This window comes from Ovis canadensis, chromosome 2 (assembly GCF_042477335.2).
Source record: "Ovis canadensis isolate MfBH-ARS-UI-01 breed Bighorn chromosome 2, ARS-UI_OviCan_v2, whole genome shotgun sequence".
NCBI lineage: Eukaryota > Metazoa > Chordata > Mammalia > Artiodactyla > Bovidae > Ovis > Ovis canadensis.
Window position 1 is genome coordinate 238386335 of NC_091246.1, and position 18023 is coordinate 238404357.

Genomic DNA, 18023 nt, shown 5'->3' on the forward strand with positions numbered 1-18023 from the left:
TGGCCTTTCTGTTCCTTGAATATGTTAGTTTCTTTCCTACTGGCCCTGTCACATTCTCTTCCCCCTTTCTAAACTCTTCTTCCTCAAGTTTTCCCTTAGCTTCGCAGTCTTTAGTTTCTGATCAAATTTTAGTCTTTCCTAATCATCCTATTTAAACATGCTGGGTCTCTCCCCCTCATCCATCCCCTTCCTTCATTACAGTCCTGTAATTACTTTGTTTACTTACCTGACTACTGTCTTTCTGTCTGTGGTAGAATTTTGGGTGGGAAACCTTTCATAATTCTTAGAACAGCTGCCAAGCAGATGGCAGAACTTCAAAAGTGTATCTTGAATGAAGAAATCAGTTAACTAATCAAATCAATTAATCAGTCACTAGAGTATTTGAAGTAGAGGCTAAAAAGAAAACACTTGTAGGAAACTTAATAGAATTTAAACCTGATGATTTTTTTGAAGTCCTGCTCTGAGACTCAGTGATGGTAGAATAGTACGGATCTGTTACTCTCATTGGTTACATTTACAGGATTACTTAATCAGCTTTTGCTCCAAACCTTTTGTCACCTGATTTCCTGTTCTTTGGCTGGCTGTGGTTTAGGATCTGTCCCTGGTGCTAAAGAGAAGCTAACAGGTTCCAGTTTGGGTTTGTCAGTTTGTTTGTTCGTTTATGGTCTAGGCACTTTCAGGACACTACAGACACAGTGGTGAATAAAAGGTCAGCATGTACTGTTAAGTTTTTCAAGAGTTTTGGCAGTGAAAGGGAGTGGAGAGATAGAGATAGGGGGTTATTAAGAGGGAGATGTGAGAATGAAATTCTTTGAGGCAACTGTTTCAACTTTCAAGCTGTGTCTTCTGGAGCATAGCTTCATGTTTATGAATAATATGCTATTTTAAATAATGCTGTAAGTTGATACAGCATCTTAGTACTTGCTGACTTCGTATTATGGCACAGGAGATTTTTTAGCATCCTGAAACCTTTCCCATTCCCCAGGTGCACCCATCCCCCATCTAAAGGTGAGTTCTCCTGTTTTTAAGATGGGAAGTATTTGTGTATGAAGTGTAGGTATTTGATTTCATTGTGTTCCATGGACAGTGGCAGCATTTCTAAGCCAGGACAACCATGTAACACGTTAGTCATGAGTGAAACCAAACAGGAGAGTGTACAAAGATCCATCACGTCTTTTGGTAAAAGCAGTTCAGGCATACCATTGACTGTTGATAAGGGAATGGGTAGCATTTTTAGTATTTTGATAAAGCATTCTGCTGTTTACCATCTGTTCCAGATTTAAGGCACTCTTCTCTATCAGTTCTTCATTGATACTGGTTCCAAATCTCCCCCTACCCCCCACATTGCATTCTTTAATCTGTTTTCTCTTCATGGTTTCAATTCAGCCTCTCTGCTCTGGATTTGTTATACCAACCTACAGCACCAAGAGGTTCTTTTTATCTGCATTTAAAGTTTTAGAATAGTAATATGCCCTAGCTAGAACCATGGCATAGTCTCCTTTTCCGAATTTTGTGTCTTTTTCCCATATGACTCTTTAAAGACTGCTGAAGCTGTTTGGCAAACCTACACTTACCACTTAGAAATGGCTACTTCTGCTAAGGAAAGTTGCTTTGACACTTTTTGTATCAGCTTACAGGTTCAATTCACTGTTGCAGAATGATTTTAAAGACCTACATGGAAAACATATCTGAGAAACAGTTTAGTTTCCTTTAGGTTCAAGGACAGTAATTTCCCACTTTTTTTTTTTTTTTTTCCCCTTAATAATCCCTTTGATATGTGACTGTATTTCAGGATGTATTTTTGGGAGACAACAGTTATTTCCTCTACTCTCCACTGTTGGTGCCAACACCTCAGGCTCACATGAGGATTGCTTTGCTTCAGTAACTCATGTCAGAACAAGTGAGATTGCACATCATTTAGCAAAACCTTCTAGGTTACTTGTGATACAACAGAGGTGCCTTAATATAAGCATCTTGAAACAGTCATTAGTTTACTCCGTTGAGTTGACAACTAAATATTCCTGCTTCTGTAAATAATTTTATGACTTGGTTTATTTTGTGTGAATAATTTTATTCTAAGATTGTGTAGGGAAGTTTCTCATTTTGGTCAGTCAATTAGGCCAGTGATTCTCAAACTATAATGAATATCAGTATTGCAGGGAAGGCTTGTGGCCCCATTACTGGACCCCACCCCCACAATTTTTGATGCACTAGATCTATAATGGGGCCAAGAATTTTTTATTTTTATCAAGTTCCCAGGTAATGCTTGTACCAATTGATCCAGGAGCCATACTTTGAAAACTGTTGAATTAGGCACATAATGTGGTATATGTGGTATCGTGAGAGTTTGATAACATAGTTAAGTCTTGAACTTTGAAATAGAAACTTTTTGGTTTTAAAGAAAAATAATCATTCCTATAATGAAGTCACCCCTCAAAAAATACTTATTTTCCAACTGTGATATATTTTTCATTAAGCATTAGTTTATCTCAGCATATATAGTCCATAATCACAATAGATAGCCTCCCTGGTGGCTTAGTTGGTAAAGAATCTGCCTGCAATGCAGGAGACCCCAGTTCCATCCTTGGGTTTGGCAGAGCCCCTGGAGAAGGAAATGGCAACCCACTTCAGTATTTTTTCTTGGGAAATCCCACGGATAGAGGAGCCTGGCGGGCTACAGTCTATCAGGTCACAAGAGCAACTAAATTAATCACCGTCTACCTTTTGTCTTATAGCTGGAATTATTTCTCTTCTGGATGAAGAAGAACCGCAGCTTAAGGTATGAGTTGAACAAAATTAACTGGGCTTAATATTTGTGCTTTGGAACTGTTTGACGATATTTATATTTGTGTATATTCCATCATTTAAAATAGCCATCATACCCAGTCTATAAGCAGTCATTGAAATCTAGACCCAGAGACAGTGCTTTGGCAACAGCAGTTGGTTTTCCCTAGAGTTTAGCAAAGCTGAGGCAAATAAATCTCAGTATGGTACCTGGAAACCACCCCCCCTCCAATTTTCTGTAGCAACAGAAATCACATATTTTAAAACTTTTTTCATATGACAGAAATTTAAAGTATACTTTAGTTGGCTCTAGGCACCTGAATTCATTTATATCCAAACCAGCAACCTAGAGTCAATCTTACCTACTGTCAAAGAAGAAAAATGTTCAGTATGATAAGGAATGACATTATATGGCTAGTCTCATGTTCTATGATTGAAAACAGAAAGGAAGTATGTAAGCCCAAGAGAAAATGTAAGTTAGTTGGTGAATTTTTATATTTGTCATAGATTAAAACTTTTAGTAAATATGACTTAGAATTTGGCCATTGATTTGTTTGCTTTTTTTTAAGGAAATATAATGATAAGCCTGTCTCAAAATCGAATTTTGGTTTTATCTTCTACAGGAATTTGCACTACACAAATTGAATGCAGTTGTCAATGACTTCTGGGCAGAAATTTCTGAGTCTGTAGACAAAATGTAAGAATTTGTTTCTATTAATTGGAATAAAGTAGATCAACCTTAATTATCCATGGATGTGGGTCTTGTGATTTATTGATTCCTTTAGAAATTTGCTGCCACTAAATTGTGACTTGAGTATATAGATTTGGAATTTTTAAAGAGAACCACAGTTTGAACTAGGCCTATACTTCCTAATTTCTTTCAGAGAAGTTTTGTATGAAGATGAAGGTTTCCGGAGTCGGCAGTTTGCGGCCTTAGTGGCATCTAAAGTATTTTATCACCTGGGGGCTTTTGAGGAGTCTCTGAATTATGCACTTGGAGCAGGTGACCTCTTCAATGTCAATGATAACTCTGAATATGTGGAAACTATTATAGGTAATTATCTTCCATCTAGTAAGGCTTTATCTTGTTGGCCTCTTTCTTACTCTCCTACATACAGCATTTTTCCCCCCTGAATTACTCTTTGATGTTCGCACATTTCATTTTAATGAAAGTTCATAATCTTTCTACAATAATCTTATGCATACTGAGTTTTTAGATTTGCCTTAGAATTCTATGCCATTTTTTATCGTAATAAACAGTAACATCAATAACAGAAATTATTAATGAAAGCACTCACCTCACAAAATATTTTAAGAGTGAATCTAAGAAATTATTCAGAAACAGCTGACTTAAGGCAAAGTTAGTTATCTCAGTGGTTATGGTCATCTCTTTTCCAGTGAGCATATGCTTAATATAAAAATACTAAATCAGGTTATTGTGAATAACAGAAATTAAATGATAGCAATTTATAGAACTGTTTCTAGCACAGGAAAACATTATTCAGTATTTCCATTGTGCTAGGCACTGTCCTGATCATTCTTCATTTCATGGTTTATTCCACAGCTTCCCTGTGAAGGGGGAGCTCACCCTGTTGTATAGATAAGAAAACTTGGGTTTCAAGATGATAAAGACACATGGTTATTAAATAGGAGGGTCAGAATTTAAAACCTAGACTTAATCACTACAAAATCCATATTGTTTCTACTAGTAACCGTTGTCTTATTTGTTTCTGTATTTTTGAAGTGAGAGGGTAGCACACAGGCAAGCCTCTGGGTTCTCCATTTTGCGAGTTGAATCAGCTCTGTAAGATTTTGTTCAGAGCTTTTGTAGCTTTAAAAATGTTAGAAAACACTTGCTCTAATAGATGAAAGAAGAGATTGTGTACCCTTCAGACATGTCTATGAATATCAAGCTTTAGGTCATAATTACAGATAGCCCAAGAGTGTTTTCTGGAAATGTATATAGTATAGATAGTGTTTTGAATTCCTGGTTGAGAGGAGATCTGCATTATTCCCCTGAACTCTTAAAGGGAGAAATTTGGTATTCTCTTTCAGAAATTGGGAAATGCTGCATTAGGGAGTCCAAATGGGTACTTTCCAAGTGTCCCTGAAGTTTGTAGTAAGATTTTGTGTTCACACTTAAAAATTTTTTGCCATGATGGTGAGAGGATGTTTCAAGCTTTATTGTTGTTGGGGATTTATTAAATTGGAGTTTTCATCTGTGAATCCTGTGGGAAGAACAGATTATTTTAAAGAATAGACCATATCATTTGAAACCAGAGCACTTCCCCTGCATTGTTAGGAATGGGGAGTTAAATACTTTTATCTCTTTTCTTTTATTTGAAGGATTTATTTTGATGAGTGTTGATAATTTTATCCATCAGTGATCTGCAGGTGCTTGCAATGTTACCATTTTACAAATGATGATTTTAATCAGGACAGTTGATCCATGAGGTGGCAGATTCCTTCCTGTATATCATCTTAATCTTTAGCTTGTAAGAGGTGATTGTTGACTGGTAGACCAGTTCTGTTTGCTTTTCTTTAATTAGAAATGGGGTTCACCTTTCTAGTTTTCTTGGGACTATTAGAATGAAATTTTTTTTTTTTGCATAATGTCAGTGAGATCTGTGAAAAGATACATAAAATAGAATTTAGGAACACCTTCCTAGGACCTTAAATGAATGTCACAAGCAGTACACTCAGAAAACTCAAGGCTAAAAATTTTCTCCCAATTGTAATAAGATTTTAGCTAGAAATGAGGCTACAGTTAGTATATCCGTGGTAAGTGAGAGCACGAGTCTCATTTGAAACTTAGAAGGTAACACTTTTCTTTCTCCATTATTAAATCTGAGATTCCTCTCTGGTGAGACAGGGGTAATGTTTCCTCGCAACTACATTTGGTTCAAAAAGCTCCTGTTGGGGCTTGGTGAAGATTTTCTGCAATGAAAATTAATTAAGGTCTGTGTTGTGACTGCCACTTTGTTCTTACTAACTGTACCTGAACCTGTCTAATTCTTCCTGGATGGATCCTGAACCTGGTGTATTCCAGTTTAGAAAAGTGTTCTGCTTCCCCTGAATATAGCCCCATTGACATGGGCCAGTTCTTCATGCTAGTTCGTCAATCATTTCTGTTTTCTAAGGCTGTAGATTGCAACTCATTAATCTTTTCCTTGTACCTTTCTCTTTGAAAAGGAGAGTGACAAGCCAGTGAGTTATGGAGAGGACAGCTCTTATATATCTCATTTAGCTTGAGTGGCTATCTTCCTTATGAAGGTGAAAGAAGTCTTAGGGTAATTTCCCTTTTTGGTTGCTCTTAATAAGTTGATGGTATGATGGTAAAGTAGTGTAAGTTGTAAACATGATACTTCCTCCCCTTTCATCCAAATCACTGTGAAATGTGAAAGCCGAATTGTGCATGTGCACCTCTGCACGAACTTTCATACTCTCCGGGGGAGAGGGGAAATATGTGTGAAAGGGTTACCCTACCTCACATTGAGACAGTGAGTATCTTAGCTGATTGCTGGAAAGGGTTTTGGAAATCTTTGGGATTGCCTTTGGGACCAGTGGCCCATTTCAGGTCATTTCACCATTATTCTACAAAGATGATTAAGGCAGGCTCTACTCTCAAGGGGCTAATAGTTTCATTAATGTGAAGACTGATAATTTATTGCCACGTGATAATTGCTACAATAGGTTTTTGTTAATATTCTCAATGGCAAGTGTTTGTTTTTTGAAAAGTGAAACAGTCAGCTATTTGTAGCCAACTCTGTAAAATAAGCAGCTTGGCCAAGTTGAATAATGTAATTTTGGTCGAAGTACAGTAACAAGATAGTAATGTTTTAAATAATGTCAACATATGGAATAAGTATAACTGTTATGAAGGGAACTATTGTTTGAAGATATAACTTCTAGCATTTAAAAAATCTGAAATTTACTTATTACTCCACAGTCATCCGATAAGTTTTCATGGTAATAAATGTAGGTATTGTCCTTTCTAGTAGTATCAGCCCAATTTACAAAGTAATCAGTTATTTTATTTTCCCTATAGCAAAGTGCATTGATCACTACACCAAACAATGTGTGGAAAATGCAGATTTGCCCGAAGGAGAAAAAAAACCAATTGACCAGAGATTGGAAGGCATTGTGAATAAAATGTTTCAAAGATGTCTAGATGATCACAAGTATAAGCAAGCTATCGGCATTGCTCTGGAGACACGAAGACTGGACGTCTTTGAGAAGACTATACTTGAGTCGGTAGGTAGAGGGTGCAACTTTAGAGATTGTTATTGATGAAGAATCAGCAGAGCAAATTATTAAAACTGAGAATTATAGTGAAAAGAAACTCTAGCTTAGATAGAATAAGATGCGATGCTCTTTTGAAAAAAGTTTATGTTTTTAAAATATGTCTTTTTATATTTTTTATGTTTTTAATGTATTTATAAAGGAACTTTGGCTGTGCTTGTTGAATAGCCTCTTTTGTCTTACCGCTTTTATTCCTTTGAGGTCTTGCATGGGGAAGTTGTCTTAATTAGGCTTTCTCTAGTTGCTGTGCTTGGGCTTCTCTTACAGCGCCTGGGCTCTAGGGTGCAGGCTTCAGTGGTAAGGCACATGGCTGTGGCTCTCCTAAGGCTCGGGGAATCTTCCCAGGCCAGGGATTGAACCTGTGACCCTTGCATTAGCAGGCAGATCCTTAACCACTGGACCGTCAGAGAAGTCCTCTGCCCTTTTAAAGAAGACTATGATAACTGCAATTGTAGTGCCTTTATTATGGCTAAAAATATACTTTCCTAGCTTGGGGGTGTTTTGCAATAATTATGACAATTGTAAGTCACCAGCCAAAGTGGTCAGAGAGGTGCAAGCCTGAGTTAAATGAACATGATCTGTTAAGTGCCCACTTAGCCTGCCTCACCCTCTATCCTTCTCCACGAGCTAGCTCTTTGTACTCCAGCCATCTTGACTTTGTCTCTTCTTCTAGATGGACCGTGCCTCATTCCACTTATCAAAAATATTGCCCCTCCAGAAAACATCCTTTTCTTTTCCTTACCTGCTTTATTCCTGTTCAAGATTCATAGTTCAGTTCACCTGGCATTTGTTTACAGATCCTTCTGTCACTCCCTGCCAGCCATATCCTCCTCAACCCCTGGATCCAACTAGGTCCACCAGATCAGAACCTACTTGAGGACAGGTGCTTTTACCACTGGGTCCCCAAAGCTTAAGGCAGCATTTAGCAGCAGTGGTAAGATTTGTTTAAATGAGTGTAAATATATGAATGGCCCAGTGTCATAGAATGGCCCTTATTTTGCTGTTTGATTTTTTGCAGTTGTAGTTACTCCTTGTCTTCAGGGGACTAGAACTAAAATACTTGTTTTTATTCATTTAACACTGTTCTCAGCATTGGAGATAACAGTGGGAAGCAAGGAACAAAGTTCCTGCTCAAATGGAATAATCCACTAGGGGAACCAGCAGTGACACCTATTCCCTGCAAGGTAAAGGGGTGATAAATGTTTAAAACAAGAGTAAAGCAGAGTAAGAAGTACATCTTACTTTGTCTCCCAGTGCACATATACGTATATTAATAGATGTCACTTAAGATGAAATGTGCTGTGCTTAGTCACTCAGTCGTGTCCAACTCTTTGCGACCCCGTGGACTGTATCCCACCAGGCTCCTCTGTCCATGGCGATTCTCCAGACAAGAATACTGGAGTGGGTTGCCGTGTCCTCCTCTAGGGGATCTTCCCAACCCAGGGACAGAACCCAGGTCTCCCTCATTGCAGGCAGATTCTTTTTGTCTGAGCCACCAGGGAAGCCCATAAGATGAAATAATACCTACTTTTTCTGCTTGTGGTATAATCATGGTATTTTTAAATTGTACTTCATTTTTTTGGAAAGATATTAGTCCTGTTAAGTTGATTTCATTATGTGTGCACTGATTTGTCACAACTTGCTTACAAAATAAATTTTATTTTATCATTGAATGTTAACTTTCTTTAAATTCTATAGCAATTTGCAGTTTTTCAAAAGTTTTGCATACTTTTTATATAATCCTGTATTAACCCTTTTTAATCCCCTGCTCTTCTATCACCCCTCCCCCTTCCCTGTCCCCTCTGATAACTACGAGTTTGTTCCTTATATCTGTGAGTCTGCTTTTGTTTTTTATTTTATTCACTTGTTTGTTGTGTTTTTTAGATTCCATGTATAAGTGATACCATATGGTATTTGTCTTTCTCTATCTGACTTTATTTTGCTTGGCATAGTGCCCTCCAAATCCATCCATGTTGCTGCAGATGGCAAAATTTTGCATTCCATTGTATATATACATATGTGTGTGTGCATATATATGTACACACACACATCTTTCTTCATTCATCTGTTGATGGATACTTAAGTTGCTTCCATATCTTGGCTATTATTAACACTGCTGTGAATATTGGGATGCACAATAGAAGTCTTTCTGAATTAGTGAATTTTTTGAATTTTGCATTTCTCAACTCCATTTTTGAGAAGTACTCCTGTAGCTCTTCAGCATGCTTGTTTATGCTGAAGATCTCAAAATTCGGGCATGCTTTGAAGAACCGCAAGGTAAACATTTAATCAGGAGTGAAAACTTCCCCAGGAGAGTGCCAGTTAGATATGACAGCACTCAAAGCTTGAGTCACTCAGAGCTAGAGAACAGTTATATCATCTTGTGTTCCTGGCCATTGAGTATAGGCGATAATCCTGAGGATTAGCTAGGTTGTCTGCTTGGTTTTTATAATACTTAACAGCACTACTCTGTTATAGTATACTGTGTTCATATAGTGAGGATCCTGGGTGGACACTAAATATTTGTTTTCAACCCATTTTTTTCATGAAGACAGGGAAATAGGTAATTTTCTTTTAAGATTTTCATCTAAAATAGTTTAAAAAATTTTATTTTATTTAAGTAGCAAATAAAGCTTCAGCTGCCTAGAATGACTAAAGAATATTGTTTAAAATTATTTGATTTCTAAATAAACATGCTTCAGTAACTAGATAATGATGTCTCTTCAAATTATTTCTTTCAGAATGATGTCCCAGGAATGCTGGCATATAGCTTGAAGCTCTGCATGTCTTTAATGCAGAATAAACAGTTTCGGAATAAAGTACTGAGAGTCCTAGTTAAAATCTACATGAATTTAGAGAAACCTGATTTCATCAATGTTTGTCAGGTAATAACATTATATTATTTTACACTGTGTTATTGGGTAATGCCTCACTACCTCATGTGTGTACCTCATTACATCACTATAATTTCATACATATATCTCTTAGTTGATCTTTACAACAGCCCTGTGAAGATAAGGTGTGTATTTATGTTCTGTTTTACTGATGAAAATAACTGAAGTTCTAAAAACTAAAAAGCTATTTTGTTATAATGTATTCCTTGTGTTCCTTTTTTCATTTTGAAAATAATCCAGGCATTTAAGGAAATTTTTGGAAATGAGGTTAAAAAAAATAAGTAGAAGAAAAGATAAAGATAAAAACAGTGCCTATGTTATATCATTCCAAAAGAACTTCAGGTATAAAAATTATCTTTGGTTTCATTTCCCAAACACAACCAGGACCTTTGGGTATTTTCTTTATCTCTTTTCATGTATGGATTTCCTTGCATACTTAAAATTAAGACAGTACAGAAAATATATAAAATGAAACTGTATCTATCCCTTTCCCTGGGCATTTTCCCAGTTAAAAGATTCATAGATGTTTTCCTCCAAAAACATGTGGAGCTATGTCATTTATCTCAATGACTGGATTGTGTTTTTATTGGCTGGAAATGCTCAGTTTGCTTTTTAACAGTTACCACACTGTGAATTTCTGTATTCTGCTTAGAGCATAGCATTTTATCACCCATTTTATTTTTTCACTATAATATATTCTCAATATATGTTTCTATCCTCTATACATATTTAAAATTTAGATTAATGCATCCTTTTTTGAATGCTTTAAAAAAAAATCATTATAGGCTATTACAAGATAGTGAATATAGTTCTCTGAACTCTGTTGCGTATCTGTTTTATGTATAGTTTTTGATGCTTTTTAAAGCAAGTGTTAAACAAAGAAAAAGTTGGAAGAAAAATATCCACTTTTATCTCACTTGGTCTACCAACATTTTAGTATAGTTCCTTCCATTTTTCTCTATATAGTTTTTTTTTTTTTAGTTTTGTTTGCTTCTAAATAGTTTTTAATAGTTTCTTAAATGGTTTTTTAAGAGTTACATGAAAAACAATAGTTCTTTGCCTTCTTTTCTCAGTGTATTTCAGTTTTATTTCCCAGAAGTAATTTTATTTATTTTAGCTATTTTATTCCTTGTCCCTATAAAAAAATTTTTTTGAATTTTACATTTTTAAAATTTATTTTTGAACAGATGATATTACATTCACATGATTCAAAATTCATGAAGGACCAAGGGGTATAGTTAAGTCTTCCTGCCACTTCTCCCTTTGGCTCCCAAGTTCCCTTACCTGGAAGCAAACTATCAACTATATATATCCTTCAGTTTAATGTGTTTTCCATGTTTTAACTGTTCACAAACTCTTGTACAAACTCTTTCTTGATTATGCAGTAGTCATTCAGTGGGTGTTCTTTGCCTGTTTTATCCAGGCTCCTGTTATTGGTCATTTATTTTGTTTCCATAATTTCCTATTCTTAGTTTATAATAATTTTTATTAATGTGTTCATTTTGAAATTGAGTTATTTGCTATTTGAAACAAATTTTAAATTGAACTCTTAAATATCCTAAATTTATTGGATGGCTTTTGTTAAAACATGTGGCAGATCATAGGAGTAGTAAGAGAAATGCTTCAGAATGTTCATTTTAGTGCCTCTTGTCCTAGCCCAGCACAATACAGTGCATTAGGAGTGAATAAATGAATGGCTCCTACAATTTATGGTAAAGCAGAAATTAGAAGTGAAAGAGCACTTGATAATGATTTGTGAGGAAGTTTTAAAGAAGTAAGGATTCATTCACCAACCAGTTATTTATTAAGTATTGCTAATTGCCAGGCACAGTATTAGGAGCCGTGGGCATAACTTGTATGGACTTTCTTATAGAAGGCAGATTCTACTTTCAGGATAATTTTGGTGCCAGGATGAGAAATGGAATGCTATCATTAGACTAGATAGTTTGCTGCAGTTTGCCTTCATTTTTATTTATGGTTTCCAGTGTTGTTGACTGTAACTCTTTAAGTATCTTACAAACCAAGTTTTTGATTATAATTGTTCTCTATCTGCGTTTCAGTGCCTAATTTTCTTAGATGATCCTCAGGCCGTGAGTGATATCTTAGAAAAACTGGTAAAGGAAGACAACCTCCTGATGGCCTATCAGATTTGTTTTGATTTGTATGAAAGTGCTAGCCAGCAGTTTTTGTCGTCTGTAATCCAGAATCTTAGAACTGTTGGCACCCCTCTTGCTTCTGTGCCTGGGTCCACCAACACGGGCACTGTTCCAGGATCAGAGAGAGAAAGGTACGCCTATCTGTTTCTGCATAGAACTAATCCAGCTATCTTTATCTTATTTGGGGAGTAGATAGAGTATTTCTAGACAACATAGTCTAAGAATAAATGCCATTAGGTTTCGTAGATGGTAAACTCTTAAGAAGACTATTGCTCTGTTTTGCACTCTGCTGGGCACATTAAGGAAAATGAAAAAAAAAATGGACCCTTCTGGAAACAATGAAAGTAGTTGTCTGATGGGGCAGGTGTGGGTCCTGCATGCTTTCTTATCAAGTAAATTAAAAAATCTCAGGTAGGGTAGGTTGGGCTAGATTTTAGATGTTTGGGTTAGATATTTTACAGGTAGAAACATTCTTAGCTTTTAAAAAAGCTTTTAAATATGCTTTTATTAGAACTGATAAAAATTACTATAATCCAGTAATCTTCATTTATCTAGGTTTCTTCTCAACATTTTTTTGTAGATTTTAGTATAGGGCTTTTGTACATTTTCCCCTAAATTTATTCCTAAGTATATTATGTCTTTCGATACTATTGTAAGTGGTATGTTTAAAGTTTCAATTCAATTGAAATTGCTTATTGCTAATATGTAGAATTATACTTGATCATTGTATATTAAAATTGAATCCCACAACCTTGCTTAAGTTATTTACTGGGTCAAGTAAATTTTTTTTATAGTAATATTCTTTTATATCCTGTAGTTTTTCTTTACTGAAATTAGTTTTCCTAAGTATTTACAAAGCAGGCTTGTTTAGGATAGTTTTTCTAATTTCACTGTTCTCTAGAACTTCCTGTTCTGCTTCGTTTGTGGAGTTTTAAACAGAATGGTGTCTTATGTTGTGAGATCTGGCTGTGTTTCCTTTCTCACTTTCATTTTGGCCTTCTTTTTCCCTCGTTTCTGCTTTCTTAATTTGAATTCTATACCCAGCATTTTCTCCTTTGTGTTTTGCTTTGACCTAGAAGAGAGTGTTGGCCAGTTGGTTTTAAGAGTTGTTGGGGCTCTGACTGCTTTACTTCAGACAGGTTTTGTGGCTGGTGGTGGCGGTTCTGTTTTGGGAATCTGGGAGATACTTTGTCCCCTGGTTTTGTTCTATTTATTGTCCTTTTTTTTTTTGTTAACCAGTTGCTTTGCGTGTTTTATGAAATTATTTGGCAGAAATTTGGTAACTGAACTGCCTCCATCTTATTTTACAGTCTTTTCTGTTTCTTAACAGCAGTACTTTAAAAGTTATTTAGTGTTTTTTTCCTTGCAAAATACTTATTATGGACATGGTTCAAATCTTCCATTTGATTAAAAGGGAAGAGAAAAAGTCACCCACACATACCATTCAGAAAAGTTTACCACACTGGTAACTGTTGATTCTCTTCGTTTTAGTGACTCGATGGAAACGGAAGAAAAGACAGGTAGTGTCCTTGTAGGAAAGACGCCAGAAGTGGTAAGTGTGCTTTTTGAAGTTGAGGTTTCCATTTAAACATAGAGTTCCACACTATATTGTAAATTGCTTAAAAGTGTTACATACCTGCTTTTATGGAGGTTTATTATTAAGTTTGATATCAAAGTTTTATAAAAATAGATTTTCTATAAAAAGTAAAAATTTTAAAAATTAATCTCAGGAAATCGCTTGGTGGTCCAGGGTTAGGCCTTGGCGCTTTCACTGCTGAGGGTCTGAGTTCACTCCCCAGTTGAATGGGGAACCAAAATCCCACAAGCTGCACAGCACAGGCAAAAAGCAGAAGATTGATCCCAGAAAACACTTGACTTAGAAGAAATCAAGTCCTCAGATCCCTACCAAAGAATGAATTCTGTTCAGAATAACTCTGAATTATGTCATAGGGTGAGAAAAAACTCTGACCTCTAACAAATAAATGGCAACTTGTAGAGACAGAGGACAGTTTACTTGTCTTTATTTTTAGTATTCATAGTGTACTTACGAGTGAGGCAAGGATTAGAGCAGTAGTCTGTTGGATGTAATGTTTCTTATATCAGAATTTTTGGTTACTGGTTATCAGGTATATAAATTTCAACTCTTGTGGTTGGAACGAGTTGTGTTGGTGGCTTGGTATAATTCGTGAGATCATATTTATGTGTTGATTAAAGGTGCTTTTTCTCAATTTTGAAGAGAGAGTTTCTCACCTAAACTATGAGCTAACTAAGTATAAAATAGTTCTTCCTGCATATCATCATTACTTTTACAGATTTTTTAAAAAATTTTTGTATTGGAAGCATGCTTAAGTTTTTTTATGTGTATGACTGAATTTCACTGGTTTAAGGCTATTAAAATTAGCTTACTGGATTTCAGTAATATAATCTTCATTTTTGTTTGTTTTGGCAGAGTCCAGAGCCCAAGGACCAGACTTTGAAAATGATTAAAATTCTAAGTGGTGAAATGGCTATTGAGTTACATCTACAGTTTTTAATACGAAACAATAATACAGATCTCATGATTCTAAAAAACACAAAGGTAGAAAATTCATCTGTAATGGAGGCTTTTTTCTTATATTTATTTCTCTGTTGACTATAAGTACTTAATACTTATTTCTTATTGAGTAATTTATTGCATTCTGTCAAGGAAATACATTTTTGAAAAAATAACAATGGAAGACACACTTGATCTTACTGAAGAAGAAAGGGAATTAATATTGATTAAACTCCTGTATTTTGTGTTAGTCTGTCACTGGGAAGTTTAGTGGTTTTTTTTTAACCCCATTTTTTTAGCTAACTTTTTTTTTAAATTTGTTTATTTTTTAATTGAAGGATAATTGCTCTACAGAATTTTGTTGTTTTCTGTCAAACCTCAATATGAATCAGCCATAGGTATACATATGGTTTGGTTTTAGTTGCTAAGTTGTGTCTGACTCTTGCAACCCCATAGACTGCCTGCCAGGCTCCTCTGTCCATGGGATTCTCCAGGCAAGAATACTGGAGTGGGTTGCCATTTCCTTCTTCAAGGCATACATATATCCCCTCTCTTTTGAACCTCCGTCCCCATCCCACTCCTCTAGGTTGATATAGAGCCCCCGTTTGAGTTTCCTGAGACATACAGCAAATTCCTATTGGTTATCTACTTTACATATGGTAATAGCTAACTTTTATTTGAATAAGTACATGTGGCATTTGGACAGATACCACAGTCAAAGCATTAATACAGGTTGTGTGTTTGTTTTTCCCAGTGAACTGCAGACTCCTTGAGAACAGGGGTTCTTAACCTTGATATTGTAACCTTTGCTGAGATATTCATCCTGACAGTTGTTCATTTTAATTTTTGAACAGATGATCTATTCATCTGGTTCCAAAAATATTTTAGCATGAAAAGATACATATTATGAAAAATCTTCCTGTCTTGCCTGTGTTATTTACCCAAATCCTTTCCCAAAGTCATTTTATATAATCATATATTATTTCTTTAATATGAAGTTCTTTGATTGAGGTATGTGTAATCATGCTTCTCTGGATTTTTAAAATAATTTTTACAAGTGTGCAAGAGAAAAGTTTGCATCTATGACAGTTTTCTGATGCTTATCTTTATAGTGCAGTCGAATTAAACAAAATTGCTTTGGTGACTGACAGAGGTACAGTGCCAGAAGAGGTACACCATTGCTCCTCAGGTTACATCCATTCTTGGAGACCTTCAGCAGGATGTCAAAGAGAAATGGCAAACTATTTAGAAACTAACAATTAGAATATCTACTATTAAATTCTTACCTGAAATCTATTGACCTCAAGTTAAGACCACAAGTAAAACTTTTGACTTGCTGTTTTTTAATAAGCTAGCTATTTAATCTTTATAAAGAAATTTCCAAGATTCATATTTTAAATGCTAATTCAGTTTATTCATGTTTTCACCACAAAATAGTGCTTCTTATTGCGTATTTACATGCAAGCTTGCATTTGTATGAATACAAATGATAAATATCTGTGTTTATTTTTTAGGATGCAGTAAGGAATTCTGTCTGTCATACGGCAACTGTCATAGCAAACTCTTTCATGCACTGCGGCACTACCAGTGACCAGTTTCTTAGGTAAATGTACTCATAGGCTCCCACTTCAGTTTAAAAGTGTCTCTGACAGACACTCTGTTGGCAGTATTACATGGATGTGGGAAACTTTACCTGCTTGCCAGTTCTGAATTTTAAATTCTACTTTTGCTATTTTATAAATTTTTTTCATTGCATTTAACTACCTGTTTTGAGGTAAAATTAATTTTCTTCATTAGTTGCCTTGAATACAGATTTTTTAATGTAATATATTAACCTCTGAAGTTTGATACAGTTTTGCTTTTGTTCATAATGTAATTACATATGTGTTTTTAGAGAGTCCTCAGAATATTAAGAGGCCTTAAGAGGTAAAACAGAATCATCGGTAACTTGAAATCCATAAAGTAAAATGATTTTTAACAGTTCAAGGTAAAAATGTTAGAGCTTTGACTTTAGTGTTATAAAAAGCTTTATGAAATTCATTTCAGTAATAATGCTAAATTTTGTTTTCTTACAGAGATAACTTGGAATGGTTAGCCAGAGCCACTAATTGGGCAAAATTTACAGCTACAGCCAGTTTGGGTGTGATTCATAAGGTAATACATACTGATCTCTGTGAGCAGGCATCAGAACAGAAACAATTTTTCTTGAGTTAAGGAACAAAAAAATAGGGGCTTCCCTGGCAGTCCAGTGCTTGAGACTCGGAGCATCCAATTCAGTGGACAGACCAGGGAATTAAGATCCCAGATGCTATGTAGTGCAGCAAAAAAAAAAAAAAAAAATAGAGAAACATGTTTACTATAATGCATTGACAAGTACATTTTGTTAAATTAGGTCAGTCCTTATACAGGAAAGGATAAAGTAAATAAATGCGTGGTTTTTTATTTTTAATAAGAAGTAGACATCTTTTTTGTGTGAAGACTAAGCCATTTCTTAAAAGATGAATTGAAATAATTATTTGCAGAGTCTAAGATAAATTTGGGGAAATATTATAAAACAAAGAGGAGGCAAATGGAAGCATTTGTTTCTAACTAGGATGTGATTTAAGATCACTTAAAAGCTGTCTTCTCCTGTGAGTGATAAAGTTGCTTAGGAGAGAACTCCACTTCCTCCTTCACTCTGGAGAAAAAGCAGTAGTCATGGAAAATGTTTCTCTCACTTTCTTTTACTGACACCTCTGTGATGGCTCACGTTTACAGGGTCATGAGAAGGAAGCATTACAGTTAATGGCAACATACCTGCCCAAGGACACCTCTCCAGGGTCAGCCTATCAGGAAGGTGGAGGTCTCTATGCACTAGGTCTCATCCATGCAAATCATGGTGGTGATATAATTGACTATCTGCTTAACCAGCTTAAGAATGCCAGCAATGACGTAAGTATTATAATGCACAACTAAATTCCCATTACTTAAGAATGAGGGAAACATTATATTTGCCAAATTATTTCACTGAATAGAAGAAATCTTGTAGGATTTCCAAATCTACATTCCCAGATCTAAAGTACTGTTTTCATAGAATCTTATCTTTTAAAGGTAATTTCCTCTCTTCCTCTATAAGCTAAAATTGTGTTTCCAGTCCCTTAAACCTTATGTATGAAAAGTGAAATAAAGTATCCAATATTTATAAAATGTTCACTGTATGCATTGTAAGACACTTTAGAGTCTTGTTATGTTACATAAGTGATTTTCTGTTATTTTATAGGAAACTAAAGCCCCTCCAAAATTGCCTGTACTCTTTTGGGAGTCAGAATTCTTGCTTGTGTAAGCTTTTTGGTGATTTTTAAATGTAACTCTTTT

General features: G+C 35.3%; 1 protein-coding gene across 2 annotated transcripts in view; it reads left to right on the plus strand.

The window, feature by feature from the left end:
- Positions 1-18023, plus strand: part of PSMD1 (proteasome 26S subunit, non-ATPase 1) — an 83288-nt gene that overhangs the window by 1826 nt on the left and 63439 nt on the right. For both annotated transcript variants that reach the window (XM_069578519.1, XM_069578518.1), the window contains exons 2-12: positions 2736-2779; positions 3408-3481; positions 3669-3838; positions 6833-7038; positions 9828-9971; positions 12041-12267; positions 13628-13688; positions 14586-14714; positions 16184-16272; positions 16745-16823; positions 17427-17600. In XM_069578519.1, the coding sequence (XP_069434620.1) occupies positions 6937-7038; positions 9828-9971; positions 12041-12267; positions 13628-13688; positions 14586-14714; positions 16184-16272; positions 16745-16823; positions 17427-17600 (1005 nt within the window). In that variant the 5' untranslated portion in view covers positions 2736-2779; positions 3408-3481; positions 3669-3838; positions 6833-6936. The remainder of the gene's footprint in view (positions 1-2735; positions 2780-3407; positions 3482-3668; positions 3839-6832; positions 7039-9827; positions 9972-12040; positions 12268-13627; positions 13689-14585; positions 14715-16183; positions 16273-16744; positions 16824-17426; positions 17601-18023) is intronic.